The sequence below is a fragment of the Lontra canadensis genome, unplaced genomic scaffold, assembly GCF_010015895.1.
Source record: "Lontra canadensis isolate GAN:19392208 unplaced genomic scaffold, GSC_riverotter_1.0 scaffold29, whole genome shotgun sequence".
Taxonomy (NCBI): Eukaryota; Metazoa; Chordata; class Mammalia; order Carnivora; family Mustelidae; genus Lontra; species Lontra canadensis.
Window position 1 is genome coordinate 4,240,071 of NW_022631023.1, and position 15,984 is coordinate 4,256,054.

The window sequence follows — 15,984 nt, forward strand, 5'->3', positions numbered from 1 at the left end:
CTGAAAACAACCTAAATGCCCAGCAGAAAGGGAACCATTCAGTAAAAGTATAGTGCCCCTCAATGATGGAATATTATGTAGCACCAAAGAATGCTATTTACAAAGTCATTTTCAAGGACGCAGAAATAAGGTGAAAGAACTCTCAGTGGTTCCCTCTGGGGGGGTGGGATTTGGGAGGGAGACTCCCCTTGTGGTTAGGCCTATCTAGAATTTCTGCACACATAGCTTTGATAATCAGGGGGGGAAAGTGATTCTTGGGGGCCTGGGTGACTCAGTCAGTTAAGCATCTACCTTCAGCTCAGGTCATGATCTCAGGGTCCTGGGATTGAGTCCCACATTGGGCCCCCTGCTCAGCAGGGAGTCTGTGTCTCCCTCTCCCTCTGCCCCTCCCCATGCTTGTGCACTCTTGTCTGTCAAATAAATAAATAAGATTTTTAAAAAGTAAATTAAAAAATAAAAAATAAAAAGCAAATAAGCGATTCTTCCAACGTCTGGCACACACGTTTTGGAGAAATTTGATTTATGCGAGCTTCATAATGCGATACAAAATATGAAGACTGCTTAATTTTAGTATTTACTGCCTTTCACTCTGCCACGATCTTAAAGAGACAGCAGCATTGGGGAACACCTTGCATGCATGTGTCTCCTGGCAAGGGTAGACACAGACAGAGAGTGACAGGGGACGGGTTGGGCACACAGAGTGCTGGGGGCCGGCCCATCAGAGGTCCCACAGGCAGTGCAGTCAGGTCATGGAAACAGGAGACCGGAGGGTCGCTGTCATCCCACGTTGACTGCCAGCACCGAGTCAAATGTATCTGGTGCGAGACAGGGGCTATCTGCATTTATGGTGAACAGCAATGAAAATCCTGACTTTGGACCATCTGGGGGTCATTCCTCGTGTGTACAAATACACCACTGCTAACAGAAAAGGCTGTTCTGAAATGGGCAGAGAACAGGATCTGGCCCAGGGTCAGCACGCTTTTTCCGTCAAGGGCTGAGGAAACAACGTCCACCTTCTGTGGGTCCCATGATCTCTGTTACGTCTCCCCAGCCCTGCAAGTGTAATGCGGAAGCAGCCACCGACGATACTGACCAAATGCACGCTGCTGGATTCTAATAAAGTTTTATTAACAGAAGGAGCAGGCTGGGGGTAGCCGGAGGGCCCTCGTTTGCCAACTCCTGACTGCAGAGATTAGTTCTCTCCCCGATACAGCCTAAAGTGTCGTGACTTCCTTGGGAGAAGCTGTTTTATTTTTACTCTGCCCAGACTACAGAACACTCATTAGAACCTGCTAATGTCTAAGCGCCCGAAGCAGCCTCGTAGGTGTGGACCGTGAGGTTCCTACACTACCCCGACCAGCTTGCTTGTCCCCTCATGGGGACAAGCCCTCTGGACACTCTGATGCCACTCACAGAGACAAGAGGCCCTTGATGTTACACAGCTCGGGTTCAACCACCAGTTCCACTGCTCAGCTGTGTGACTCCAGCCCAGGTTACTTAACCTCTCTGTGCCTCTATGGCCTCAACGGGAAAAGGAGACCGTGCGGTACCACATCCCGTGGGTTAATTCTGAAGACCAAGAGAGCGAACTCTGGGAAGCACTTAGAACAAACCCTGGCACAGAGCAGGTGCACAAGAAAAACACCTGGTACTATTATAATTATCTGAACACTTGCTGTCTTTTCTCCGTCTGTGAACAACTACTTGAAAGCACAAGAATTTTTTTCCTGGGGCGCCTGGTGGCTCAGTCGGTTGAACGTCTGCCTCTCTCGGCTCAGGTCGTGATCTCAGGGTTGTGGGATGGAGCCCTGAGCGGGGCCCCGCACTCCACGGGGAGTCTGCTTGGCATCCTCTCTCCCTTTCTGCCCCTCCCCCCGCTCACATATATGCTCTCTCTCTCTCAAAAAAAAAAAAAAAAATTTAAATAAATCTTTAAAAAAATGTTAATTCCCTGAAAATGCTCCTACAGCGTTACTTGCACTGAAAACCAGAAACAGTCTCATCTGGAAGTCCGACTGTCCCCACGGGAAGGGGCTCGTCTGTTGTACAACTTGGTTAAGGTGGTGGGGGGCCGTCGGGGAGGGGAGCCATGGGGGTGGGGGCCCTCTCCATTTCTAAAGGCAGAGTTCTCCGGCCTTCCAGAGCAGTGCCGTCCAACAGAACCGGCTGCCCTGACGGAAATATCCCGTATCCTATGCCAGCCAGTATGGTAACCAGGGGCGTCCTGAGCACTAAACACGAATGAATGTACAGGGACTGGAGAGGTAGGCTTATTCCATCCAGTGCTCGGTAATTGAAATACGCATGTGATTGCGGCTACCCTAGTAGAAAGTGTAGTTCTAAATAAGGCAAAAGAAAAAGTAAGTGCATCCTCTCTGAGCTCCTTGAACTAAGCCTCCAAGGGCAAAAAACCCCAGTGATGAATCGTAAGTAAATCTGAGGGCTATCGATGTAGAGTTTCCCGCATTGAATTGGGAAAAAAAAAGTATTCCTCCATCTTTATGACTCTAACATCCCATTTGTTGGCACTAAAATGCTTTGGCTCGCAACCATTCTGCACATTAATTACTATCTTGAGGGAACCCCAGACTGGCTCATCCTGCGGCTCCGGTTCTGGGTTCTCAGGAACAGCCATCAGTCAGGGACACGGGTAGCCAGGACAAAGTCCACTCAGCAACAAAATCACTTCGAACGAAGTTCAGAAGGCATTCTGCCTCCGGTAAGAGTGTTGAAAGGGGAAATCAATGAACAGGGGGAGAAAAGAGCCAGAGACATTTTATTCTAAAAGGAACCCGCTATTGTTTTCAGAGGATGTGAAAAGAGCAGGTGGGAGGGCAAAATTCAAAGTCCTGGGGTCTGCTCCCCCACCCAGGGAATGAGGAGTCTGGTGAAGAATGCACCCAGGGGCTCTTCTGCATTTGGGGGGCGGGTTGGAACCTACCTGCAGGGTTGTCAGACTGGCCCACGTTGGCCCCTGGAAGGTTCTGGAAGGTTCTGGAAGTGACCAGACCAGAGTGGATGGGGCCACTGATGGCCCAGTGGCTGCTCAACCAGCCTGCCCAGCCTGGAGAGTTGCCATCATGCCCAACAGTGACCGATGCTCGTGGGCACCAGCCGTCCACTCCGGGACAAGCAAACAAGCAAATGTGGGCTTGAGGAACAATCTGGACCGTGAGGCACAAATAGGGCCCATCGGCCCTAGGACAGACGCGCCCAGCTCGGCCCCCTTAAGGAGGCTACCTGGTAATTCCCTAACATCCTACCACCACTCACAAGCATCATTTGAGGAAACGAACTGCCCCCTCTCCACGACTACTCTTTGTGTCTTGACCCCAGACGGGAGTATTTCTCCGGATAATCTATCAGAAGGTCGGGGGATGAGTATACCAGATCTTTAATCAAGCCAATTGGCTGGAGGCTGTTTTATTGGCTAAAAAAGAAGGACATCTAAAGAAATACACAGTCTTCTTTTTGCCATGAAGAAACTCACTGGAACATTCACCACCATGAAAAGAGGGCCTCCGATGGGAGGAAGGCACACAAAGGATTAACGGTAGCCTGGCGGCTCGTTCCAGAAATCAAAGAGCTCTCGTCAAAGAGCCCCATGTCAAATCTCCAATTACTGGGAAATGTTTCAGGAAGCATTAAAACCTGAATATCCAAAGACTGGGGGACTGGAATCAGAGCTGACAAACCCAACCAGAAACCTTATTATAACTCCGGAAGATCAGAGGGACAAGCAAACACAGAAGCGTCACAGGGCAGGGAGCTGCATCTCAGAAAAGAACCCTCCGTCAGAAATGGAGATGGGAAGCGAGAACGTTCTCTTGGCTTCCATTAAATACGACTGTGGAAAGCATACACCTTATGCCAATCAGAAAGTCAGCTGGAAGCCATACGCAAATCAGTAATGCATCATTTTATAGAAAATGTTGCTATCTTCACAATATTAGATCCATGTTTGGGGCGCCCCAGTGGCTCAGTCGGTGAACCGTCTGCCTTGGGCTCAGGTCATGATGCCAGGGTCCTGGGACTGAGTCCCAAGTCAGGCTCCCTGCTCAGTGAGGAGTCTACTTCTCTCTTTCCCTCTGCCCCTCCCCCTGCTCAGGCACACAAGCTCTCTCTCAAATGAACAATCTTTTTTAAATAAATAAATAAATTTGAGTCAAACAGAAGTGTGTGAGAAGCATGGGATATAAAAACAGAGGAAGGGAGAGAAAAAAAAGTTAACACAAATCTGAGCAGGTACCTAATCTGCAAAGCACCCCCTCTTTGTAGGGACACGGCTGATGGGACAGAACCTGCTGCAAACTCAGCAATGCGACGCTTCCCATCTGATTCAGCTAAGAAACCTGACAAGCCTGTGGTAAGAATAGTTCTCTTAAAAAGAAGGCCAGGGGTCCAAAATGTGGGTGGCATCTTACCGGTCCTAAAGACCTTTCAGCAACACCTGGGAACAAAGAAGGTGGGCTGATGTCTGGGTGACAGAGCCTGGGGCAGCCCCTGCCCTCCGGTCAGTTCTGTTATATCTCTATTTGCTCACCACGGGGCACCCAAGAGAACCCTGAGTGCTCAGAAAGCTGGCAGGGATCCCTCGGCTTTCTTACAGAATTAGAAGAAAGGAAGGCTTCACCATCGTGGGAGCCACGGACAGTCCCACGAGTTTTCACATTAAACCAGGCTCCATGTTTAAGGATAAAAAACAGGAACTGCCACCCGACCACAAACCCAGCCAGCAAGGTAAGCAGGTAAGTTAGAAAGACATGTCCTGGGGCGTCTGGGTGACTCAGTAGGTTGGGCATCCGACACTTGATTTTGGCTCAGGTCACAATCTCAGGGTCCTCGGATCAAACCCCGCATCGGGCTCCCCGTTCAGTCAGTGGGGAGTCAAAAAAAAAAAAAAAAAAAAAAGACCTGTCCTACTGAAGCCTGAAAGAGAACCACTGTTCAACCAAACCGTGAACAGAGTAGGAGGTAAACAAGACACTGGGAGCCTACAGTCCCTCAAATACAGTACATCTTCACTGCCATCGTACACAGCATTTGTAATGCTATGACTCACCCTCAAATGCTTCAGTAACCACATCTGCACGGCAAATGGGTGACTGGCTTGCAAAGTGCTGTTCAGCCCCTCTCAACCCCTGGCTGAGGGTGTCTGCCAAGGAAATGCTGCTTGTGCACTGGGAAGGAAATACTCAGCCCGTGGGTAAATCCACACACTTGAACCGAATGTGACTATACACTTCTCCCCAGCTTTGGCTTCACTCTGTCTCGTGTGTCTGCAGATCCGCGATGAAAGGCAGAACTACGAGGAAAAGCCACTAAAGTTACAGCCGAGCTCCAAGCATGTGTGTTCCGAGCCCCACGGTAGGTGTTGGGACATTGGAGACATGTGGGGCCCATGGCCCTACAATGGAAAAGACGGAGGGCTAGGACTGCTTTGCCACCGAAGTAACACTTTTTACGTACTTTGAACACACTGCATTTTCCAGAAATGCAACTAAATTGGGGGAAGGTGGTACACTTGGGGGGAAACTTTACCAAGATCCTTCATCTATTTGGAAATCTTGTCCCCAACCCAAGCAGCTCTAGGGGGTCTGAGTCTACTTCGACCCCCTTGTATCAGTCTGCACCAGGTGCTGCAAGGTCCTGGGGACACTCACAACCCCCCACTGTTGACCCAGAGTGTGCCCGTATCACGGTACTGACTACCGTTCTCTACGTTCTCCCCAGGGTGACAGCAGGGCATCTAGACTTAGGTAGGAGGCAAGTGGTAGGTATGACCTTTGCTTTCCATTCGGGGCATTACAGAGTACTGGCTCGAAAAACAGCGTTCTGGGGCTGACGGTCTGCGAATGCAGACCTAGAAGCTGGAATGTGGAGAAGCTTCCTGGCCTCTTGGACCTCCCGTGCTACACGAGTAAAATCAAGGTCAGGACCAGCTCGAAGTTCTGCTCCATGACAAAGTAGTCCAGAGCAAGCAGCTTGGGGATGGGGGACTGTCGGGGGCGGAGGACATGGGCTGACCACCCATCAGAGCGGGGAGGGGCAGAGAGTAGCCCCTCACCTCCTGCACACACAGGGAATAGCCGTGCCCCCGCTGTACATGTCCCTGGATGGGAAGTTCACCCAGAATGTCAACGATGGCATTATTATCTTATCAATACACTGAGTCATACACTAAGCTACAGGCTCTTGGAGGAGGGGCAGCCGGGGGTGTGGGGGCCCCAGGAGGCCTGTCTCGCACCTGCTCCCACCATCCTCCAGCTGCACGCACAGAAGACCACACCTCTTGCCCTACCAAAAGGGAGACCAAGACACATTCCCAGGAAAAGACAGACGGGCACTTCTGCACAGGGTCAGCTAGCCTGCCTTGGGAAAGTTGCCTGCTATTTCCAGAAGCTTCCCAGCCATTATTCTCCCCCAGCTGGGGGAGCTGGGGTTTGTTGGAACAGAGACTGTGGATGAGGCAAGTGAGCAGGGAGTTTAATGGGGCCGCTCTGGGTCAGGCAACAGCTCACGACCCTGGACAGCAAGCCACGTGTCGGCTTATTCGTTTTATCTGAGTTTCAACTTTCCGGTCATAAGCATGGATATGAAATCACCACGTGTATCCAGAAGGTACTGTTTCTGGCTCCACGGGCTCCCCGGGAGCTGAACGCCGCCACGAGGGCCTGGAGGCCGGGTCTCACCTCGGGCTCTCTGAGGCCCAGAGCACACAGAGACTGTCCAGGCTCCACTCCGGCCTCATAGCCTCGCCCTGTAACAGAGGCCTGGAGCCCGGTCCTAGGCCCTGTGTGCCTTCCTACGCAAGCCACAGATTCCCGGCACCAAAAACCCTCCTCGCATGGAAGTGGTTTTAATGAACCACGCCTTGACCATGACTGAGCTTCGAAGAACCCAGGCCACTGCCCAGAACAGCCTCACGCTTCCACCAAATGCCTGTCTCCCCACTCCAGCGCTCCGCCGCTTATGACTGGAGGCCTCAATGACCATGAAAGGCTGGTGTGCTCTCTGCGGTCGGGTGAACCACACAATGTCCAGCTGGCTCGAATTTTCAAGAAGTAAAGGTCAGGAGCACGCACCACAGCTATTAGGAGAATCCTCCCACGGACTCCCCCAGAAGGAACCCATACAGATGCACACACAGGCACCCGGACAGATCCATCAGTCACAGAAAAACACACAGCCACGCGCACACACACACACACACAGCTACAGATATACACAAACATACACACATTCACAGAGACACACCACCATACATACAGGTATCGCATATACACAGATGTCTACACACAGAAATATGCACACAACCATATTTACGTACGCAAATTAGCTACACATACATATTAATATAGATATACACGCAAATACACACATGATCATCTACAGGCACAGGTATCTCCATATACATAGATGTCTACACAGACACACAACCATATACACATATGCAGATATCTACCCATATACACATATACTTACAGAGAGAGATATACAACCATACGCACATACCCACAAATATACACAACCATATACACATATGCAGATATCTACCATATACACAATCATATACCTACAGAGATATACAACCATACATACATACACACGAATATACAGATAACCGTATACACATACACAGATATCTACCATATACACAATCATATATGCATACACACAAATATACACACAACCATATACACAAATGTAAATATCTATACAAATACAGACGCACAACCACATAAACACAGATGTCTACACATACACATAGATATATACACATACACAAACACATATGCAACCACAAACACATGCAAATACCTACACATACATACAAATATACACATATACACAATACACAGCTATGCACAGATGTCTACACAAAAACACACACACAAATATGCACACAATCATATATACCTCCAAACAGATCTCTACACATACACAAGTACACACAACCCTAGGCACAGACAGCTACACAGACACACACATATACACAGACACAGACCCCCCCTTAAAATGATAGAGCTTTGGCTTCTCCTGTTCCAGTGTATTGTCAAGCATGGGTGAGGAGTCCCGAAACCCTGCCGTGCCCGGCCACGCCCCCATCACTCACCTCTCCGCATCAAAGTACGAGTCTACGTAAGAGTGCGGGGCACCTGCCACGGCAAAGTTGCTGCTTCCAGTGTCAACGAGAATCTGCAGCTTTTATTTGTAAGGGAAAAAATAGACACTATCAGGTTACTTGAACAAGGCAACACTGTTGAATAATTCTTGCAAAAACGAAGCAGCGAGAGCAACGTATTACTTGGAAAAGATTTGTACTGATTAGACATATTTTTTTTAAAGCTGCTTTGAAACTGAAATCTGAACACAGTCCGTTAAGAAGCTTACAGCAGCAGGGGGATCCGTTTTGCTTTGGATACACAAGAGGCCTTACAAGAAGCTCAATTCAGCAAAATAACGGAGATTTCCTTTTTAAGCCACTAGCACTCACGACGAGGCAGAGCCAGGTCCCACCCTGGGCTGTAGGTCAGCTCTGTTTCCCTGTCTTTCCAATCTCCATGGAAGCCCTGATGGCGGTGGGGGAGGTGGGGTGGGGGGCGCTGCCCAGGATGCTCCCCCAGCCTCCTCCCACCCCCAGCAGCTGGCATTCCCTCATCACTGCTACACAGCCCCCGGGACACCCATCACATGGGTCACTTCTTGGTTTTAATGACTTCAAGTTTACATACAATAACAATGCAAGATCTTAGATTTTCTACTGGTGGGCTCTGACATGATACCCAAAGCAAGAGACAGGCATTTCTATTATCCCCCAAAGCTCACTTCCTGTGCCCTTTCCAGGCCACCCCTCCTGTTTCTCAGAGGCAGGCACTTTCTGAATCGATTGCCAGGGACTGGACAGTCTATCGGAGTAACAATGTGGACAGGATGGGGGGCCAGCCTCTGGCTTCTAACGGGCGTTCTCATCGACGTCACTCCGTGGATATCTGTTTCTATTGTTTTTGGGTAGACACCTCGGGTTCCAACTTGATGGGTCATAGAGCAAGTGTATTTTTAATACACTAAAGTAGAGATGCCAAGTTACACCGCTACAAGCAATGGGTCCCTTGTTCCTCTGTTTCATTTTCTTCATATCCACCGCCAGTGTGGCATGGTGTTTTCCTGATGGTCATTCTAGTGAGTGTGGACAGGGACCTCCTGTGGCTTTGACCCGCTGCTCCCTGTGACCAGTGACCCCAAGCAGCCGCACCGTCTGTGAAGCATTGCCCCGCTCCCACACCCAATAAGCCACGTCTCGGGGCAGGGGGTATGGCGCTCAGCATCAGCCCAAGTCCAGACGCACACCCCATGGTACACACAAGGAAACGTTTCACGGAAGTAAACATGGAACAGGCAGATAAAATCCCAGAGGCTGGAAATCAAGTTTAAAAAGCCGTAGATGAGGAAATCCAGGTGGGCAAGTTTCTACCTAGAATTCTCTCAACACTCTGGTCAAATCCCCAGTTTTTGCCAAAGTCCGTGTTTTCACTCCTTCTCTTACTTGACCACCCCCTCCCCACCCAGCAGGATGTCCCCTGGTCAGCCACTCTGTCCTTCTGGAAACTTCTGGAAATACGTGGATTCCAGGACGCGGCACAGCCAGCGTTCCTCCAACATCTCTGACTGCCCACGTCAGCCTACTGCTGGGGTTTCTCCCCTTCGTGGACTAGAGTTTCCCACCAGTTGGCCCTGCAACCACCTCTGGGCACCACACACACGAGCCCTGCGGCAACCTCACCGGGTCGCCTGGCTTTCAGGGCCCTCCACCTGTCCGTGACGCCCTGTGTCTCCCACCTAGGCTGCCCCTGAGTTCCAGGACTTCCCTACTCAATGCCTCCACTTGGGATGTCCAACAGCTGTCCATTAGGGGTTGAACCATGTCCCCCAAGAAGACACACTAAAATCCTAACACCCTGGGACCTGTGGATGTGGCCTGACTTGGAAACAGGGTCTTGGCAGATGTCATCGAGTTAAGGCAAGACCCCTCATCCAACCGGACTGGTGTCCTTCATGAGGAAAACACCACGAGAAGACACAGACACACCAGGAGAAGGCCATGTGACAGAGTCAGACACAGGCCACGGTGCTCTGAAGACCGGCCGCCACCACCAGGACCAGGAGACCCAAGAACGGACTTTCCCCGGGGTCCCAGCGGGAGCTCGGCCCTGCAGCCCCCTTGACATCAGACTCCTGGCCTCTGGACTGTGAGAGAGGACATCTCTGCTGTTAGACCACTGGGTCTGCCCGTCACCACAGCAACCCCAGGGAACACTCCATCTCAAGCCTGCCATGTCCGGGATGGAACTCCTGGCACCCCCAGACCTGCCGTGTTCACAGACGTTCCAATCCCCTAACGGGGGCTCTACCACATTGGCTCAGGCCCGACAGCTTGGTGACACCGTCCGCGCTCTTCTCCCTCCTGCCCCACATCCAGCCCATCAGGAAAGTGTGCCGCCCCCTCCTCCAGGCTGTACTCACTGCCCACCCACTTCTCACCATCTCTGCCCACGGCATGACCGTCGCCTGCCTTGCCCAGCCAGGGTCCCTCCTTCCTCCCTGGGTCCACTCCACCCACCGGCCACTCCCCTGCCCTCCCTCGGCTCGACTGCCCAGTCCATGGTGCCCCGACTTCACTCTGCCTCCGCCATGCTGCCTGCCAAGCTGTTCCCTGGACAGTGCAGACGCTTGGCGGGGGCCTCACCTCGCCCCCACTGCATGGTCTGTGCCAGTGTAGACGGCCCTTGCAGGGTACCCGTGCTCTCCCTCCAGTGCCCCCTTCCGAGTGTATCCCAGCCCGCGGGCACCCCCTCCCTCCACTCCCATGCTGCTCAGCACCTCCGGCGGTAACAGCGGACTGCGAACAGCATGTACAATGTGCCAGGGGCTCCTTACAGGGCTTCAGAGACACGAGCCTGTTTAACTCCCACGACAGCACCACCATGACCCCCACTTCACAGACGGGACAATCAGGTGCTGAGGGGGGCCCTGCCCGGCCACGCCGGCAGGGCTGGGGCTGACCCATGTTGCCTTCCTTCAAACACTTTCTCTTAACTCACCTACCACTCCCCAGGCTCCAGGAGCCCCCTCTCCCCCCGTCGCCCCCATCTGCCAGCGTGTGGGTCTTGGGCCGGGATCTGTGCCCTTTTGTTCTCTGCTCCGTCTGGGCCGGGCCCAGAGTGGACAGTGAGGTATCTGCTGGAGGAACCACGAAATGATTCTCAAAGCTAAGATCAAAGACAGTGACGTCGCCCTTGGTAGGAGGACACTCTAGATTGGGGAAAAATAAACAAGGTAGGGTTGGTGTCCCTGAACCTGCAGTGTGTGAGCTCCACACTGATTCCAGGCTGCCGGGCATCGGATGGCAAGCCTGGTGGCTGCTTCCCTGCTGTGCTGGGTGCACAGGCCTTCCCCTGCCGGGGGCCATGGAAACACCAGGGAATCGTCCTGGGAGCCCCTGCCCTGGAGCTCTGGGCACAAGAAATGTGACATCACGTCTTCTCAAACCAGAGCCTACTCTGTGAGCTCCCAGGGTGCCCTTCTCGCCACTGAAGATCCTGTCCACGGCACCTGCAGGAACGGCAGCAGACAGACCTGGGGACTGATGGGATCCAAAATGTACCAAGCAGACACCCAGGTGGCTCAGTAGGTTAAGAGTCTGCCGAGGGCTCAGGCTCAGGTCATGATCCTGGGGTCCTGGGATCGAGTCTCACATCAAGCTCCCTGCTCAGTGGGGAAGCTCCTCCTTCTCACCTCTCCCGCCTCTTGTGCTCTCTCTCTCTCTCTCTTACTCTCTCAAATATATAAAATCTTGTTTTAAAAAAATAAAACACACTAAATAATGAGATGATAAAAGTCACTTTATGCGTCTTGACTTTAGGAAGAAACTTCTGTCTTCTGTCTGCATTTCCTAATACAGAGGCACTCACTAAGGGGCCAGACCCCCCTCCCCTACAGAGAGGTCTGGTATTTCAGACAGCACGCAGCTTGAATCAGAATGATCTGGTTCCCTATTCAAACAGCTGATGCCCAGCAGCCCTGAGCTCCCAAACCACACGTGAATCGGACTGCATCTGAATTTCTCAGGAACATGCAAAGGCACGCCAAGTGAGTCTGCACATCTTGATGGGACAGGATCTGGCAACGAGACGGGACCCCGGGCATCCAGCCGTCCGAGCAGGCAAGCTGGGCGGACGAGCTCCACGGGCAGGTCAGTTGGGTGGGCCAGGTAACATTCCATGAGATCGTTGGTGGAGACCGGTTAAGCCTCCAGCACCTCTGGCTCCTGGAGAGGCCAGACTCCACCTCCCCTCCCCCACTGGTCCCCCATCCTGCGGGTTTTCCCAGAGCCAGCTCATTAAGTCACTCAGGTGTGGTCCTAAGGTGCTGGCTTTGTGTCACAGAAGCTGCCTTTATCAGTCCTCTCCCCCGGGGGAATTCCTGGGGTTTCAGGAGCCCCACCAGGAACTGGAACAAGACCAGATACAGATTTCTTACAAGTCACAGTACCACAAACAGCCAATGTATAAAGGGCAAGGATGGGACCTTTGCCCATCCTGGGAATGATTTTCCAAAATGCACCTTGTCAGGAGCCAAGACTTTTTGTCCCAACAGCAGACCCCAGGTCTGAAAGGACGTAAGCTCATCACAGGGCCCTGCATCCAGACTTAAATGGCTCCTGGAGACAAGATGAAGTATTCTGAAGTTGCCTGGATGAAAGCGTAGAGGTGATGGAGAAGAAAAAGAAACAGGACTCCTTCATGAGGCCAATCAGAGGATTCTATGCCTTTAAAAGCAGATAGCGTCACTCAGTGTACGTGTCAAGACACGTCAATCACCCGGAAAATACAGAACCAAACCAAACAGCAACTGTACAACAGCGAGGAATATTTAGTTGCTCATTAAAAGTCACAATTAAAGCTCTAGATTCTAACACGAGCATCCTTCTCCCACACTTGCGTCGGCTGGGAGAGCGCGCCATCTCTGAGTGTTCTGGGGTCTCCAGGCGCCCGGCCCCCAGCAGCCACGTGCAGAAAGGCCAGCCACTGGGGCATCCCACATCTGCCCCAGAGACTCCTGTGCAATATAGCGTGGTCACAAGGACACGGGACTACTGTCCTTGGCATAATGGCCCCAGTGACCAAGGCCTTTCTGGGTAGACAGTCCCCCTCACGGCCTCCGCATCATACTAGAACCTAGATCTTTCACACACCCCTGCCCCTCCCTCTACCACGACGCACAATGCCCCCTTTGCAGAGGCCGGGGGCACAAAAGCAGAGAAAGTTGCACAGGAATACAGACTGCATGAACTTACACAAAGACAACTCCAAACCGTCCTGGCATCTGGTACGACCCTCTCTTTCCCAGCTAGTAGGAGCAGGAGCCGGCTTGCAAGAAAATTCAATTCAGAGGTGTGGCTCGGCAAAGCTGGCCACACCAGTGCTTCCCAGAGCCTCAGATCTGGGGAGGGAAATCATCCCAAGAGATGACGCAGCCCAAAGTCAGGCAAGGGACAGATGTCCAGGGTCAAGACCATGGGTTGCATTTCAGGTGCACAGCAAACAAGCCAGCACCTTCTTCCGTGGGCTGGTGTTAGAAGCAGCCACCAAGCGTGTTGATTTCCGGCTAAGCCACGCCTCCCCTCAGAAAGGGGTCTCGACCCCAGAGAAAGAAGCTCCGTGCCCTGGCTCTATACACGTCACCCCATGCACTCTGAAAGGACCGAGCCTCCAAGGCTCCGGGTGCAGCCGCTTCTTCTTCTTTTTTTTTTTTTATTAATAAATTTTTTTTAAACATATATTTTTATCCCCAGGGGTACAGGTCAGTGAGTCGCCAGGTTTACACACTTCACAGCACTCACCATAGCACATACCTTCCCCAATGTCCATGACCCCACCCCCCCTCTCCCAATCCCCCTCCCCCCATCAACCCTCAGTTTGTTTTGTGAGATTAAGAGTCACTTAGGGTTTGTCTCCCTCCCAATCCCATCTTGTTTCATTTACTCTTCTCCTACCCCCTTAACCCCCCATGTTGCATCTCCTCTCCCTCATATCAGGGAGATCATATGATAGTTGTCTTTCTCCGATTGACTTACTTCGCTACGCATGATACCCTCTAGTTCCATCCACGTCGTCCCAAATGGCAAGATTTCATTTCTTTTGATGGGGTGCAGCCGCTTCTTAGCCCAACTCCACGCACCTGCACGGTCCTCCGCAGCGTCCTTCATCCTGAACTTCCAGAATTGCCTCCTGCTTCCTTGGGTTCAAGTCCACACACACGATGGTCTAACCCCAGAACATGTTCCTCGGCCCCTTTGAGGGACACTGAAGATGCACGCACAGTCTCTCAACCTTGCGGAATTTTTCCGTTCCCAAACACAACTGCAAACGACTTAGAAGTGCTGAAGAAAGACAGCCCCTGCCTTACACCAGGGTGCAGATATGCCGCCCAGAGGGGCGAGACCCCTTCCCTCCCTATGCCGGGGGCACTCGTGCTCCATTTCTTCTAGAACACAGCAACGTGTGACACAAGCAGCTGGGGCCTGTGTTCCAGGGGCTGCTGGGCTTCGCTGCTCCAACCCTGGGCCAGCACACGGCCCTCCGGAGGGAAAGCAGCAGACACGGGCCCTGCAGAGCTAGGCACCCAGCGGCGAGGACCGAAATGTCCATAGGCCTGTCCTCAAGAGCTACCTGTGGTCCAGGTCGAGTGGCCCAGGAAGGTCCAGAAAGGCAGGAGTTGATGGGACAAGTTATTGGTCGCTTCTCAGAATCAGCAAAAACCCAACACACTCCCCAGAGCTTCTGCCCTTGGCCCTGTCACAGGCAAGTGTCAGGAGTTAGCTCGTGTCTGGATCCCTCACCTCCTTTCCCCTCTCCATCTGCTCAGGTGGGCTTCTGTCCAGGCTCCAGTCCAGCCAGGCTCCCCGGTGACCTCCCCGGTCTCTGCCTGCTCAGGAGACTGTACACACTGGCCAACACTGACCAGTCCCCCCGGAAGCTTCAGAAACACCACCTTCCTCCTTTTTCCCTGCCATCCCCCCAATTCTCATCGCCCCCACAGATATAGCCCCCCTTCTCATCGCCCCTGCCAATACGGCCCCTCTTCTCATTGCCTCTGCAGATACACCCCCGGCCTTTTCATCTCCTATGCAGCTATGTCCCCCCTTCTCATCTCCCCTGCAGATATGCCCCCTCCTTCTCATAGCCCCTGCAGATATGGTCCCCCTTCTCATCTCCCCTGCAGATATGTCCCTCCTTCTCATCTCCCCTGCAGATATGTCCCTCCTTCTCATCTCCCCTGCACATATGGCCCCCCTTTTCATCTCCCCTGCAGATATGTCCCTCCTTCTCATCTCCTCTGCAGATAGAGATACCTCCTTCCTCCATGCTCTTGGAAACATATTATGCATCATTCCTGGGAGTTCTGTGTCCCCAGCCCCTGGTGCACCATTTCCACACTGGATGGAGTCCAACAATCTTTTTCAGGGGACACCCCCCAGCAAGGGGGCCCTGCAGGAAGGCGGGCCCTGGTGTGGTTCCACTCTTCATTCACAGCACCTTGGATAGCGCCCAGGGCACAGTAGGTGCTCAATAAACCAATAGTTGTGGAATATACAAATGGGGGACAAACTTTCACTGAGAGGACACTAAGTAGCAGATCTGCATATTTTGGGCCAAAGGAATGTGTTTATGCAGTATAAAACAAGTCTGTGCTTATACCTACAAATTATATACAGAAGATCAAGAAGGCAAAAAAGATCTTCGACCACCTGCTCTAGAAGTCACAAGATGATGTGTGAAAATCCTACTACCCACAAAGCCAACACTTCCCTCTTAGACGCGTACCTCTCCAGCAGTACCCTCCAGGCCCCCCAGTCCCACCCAGGACTGCAACAACACCATTCTACAAATTAATCCTGAAACAAGGATAACCATTCTGCAC

General features: G+C 52.2%; 1 protein-coding gene across 1 annotated transcript in view; it reads right to left on the bottom strand.

The window, feature by feature from the left end:
- BACE2 (beta-secretase 2) overlaps positions 1–15,984 on the bottom strand; it is a 78,814-nt gene that overhangs the window by 34,954 nt on the left and 27,876 nt on the right. Inside the window, exon 2 of the mRNA XM_032865304.1 lies at positions 8,117–8,205. Within this exon, the coding sequence (XP_032721195.1) occupies positions 8,117–8,205 (89 nt within the window). The remainder of the gene's footprint in view (positions 1–8,116; positions 8,206–15,984) is intronic.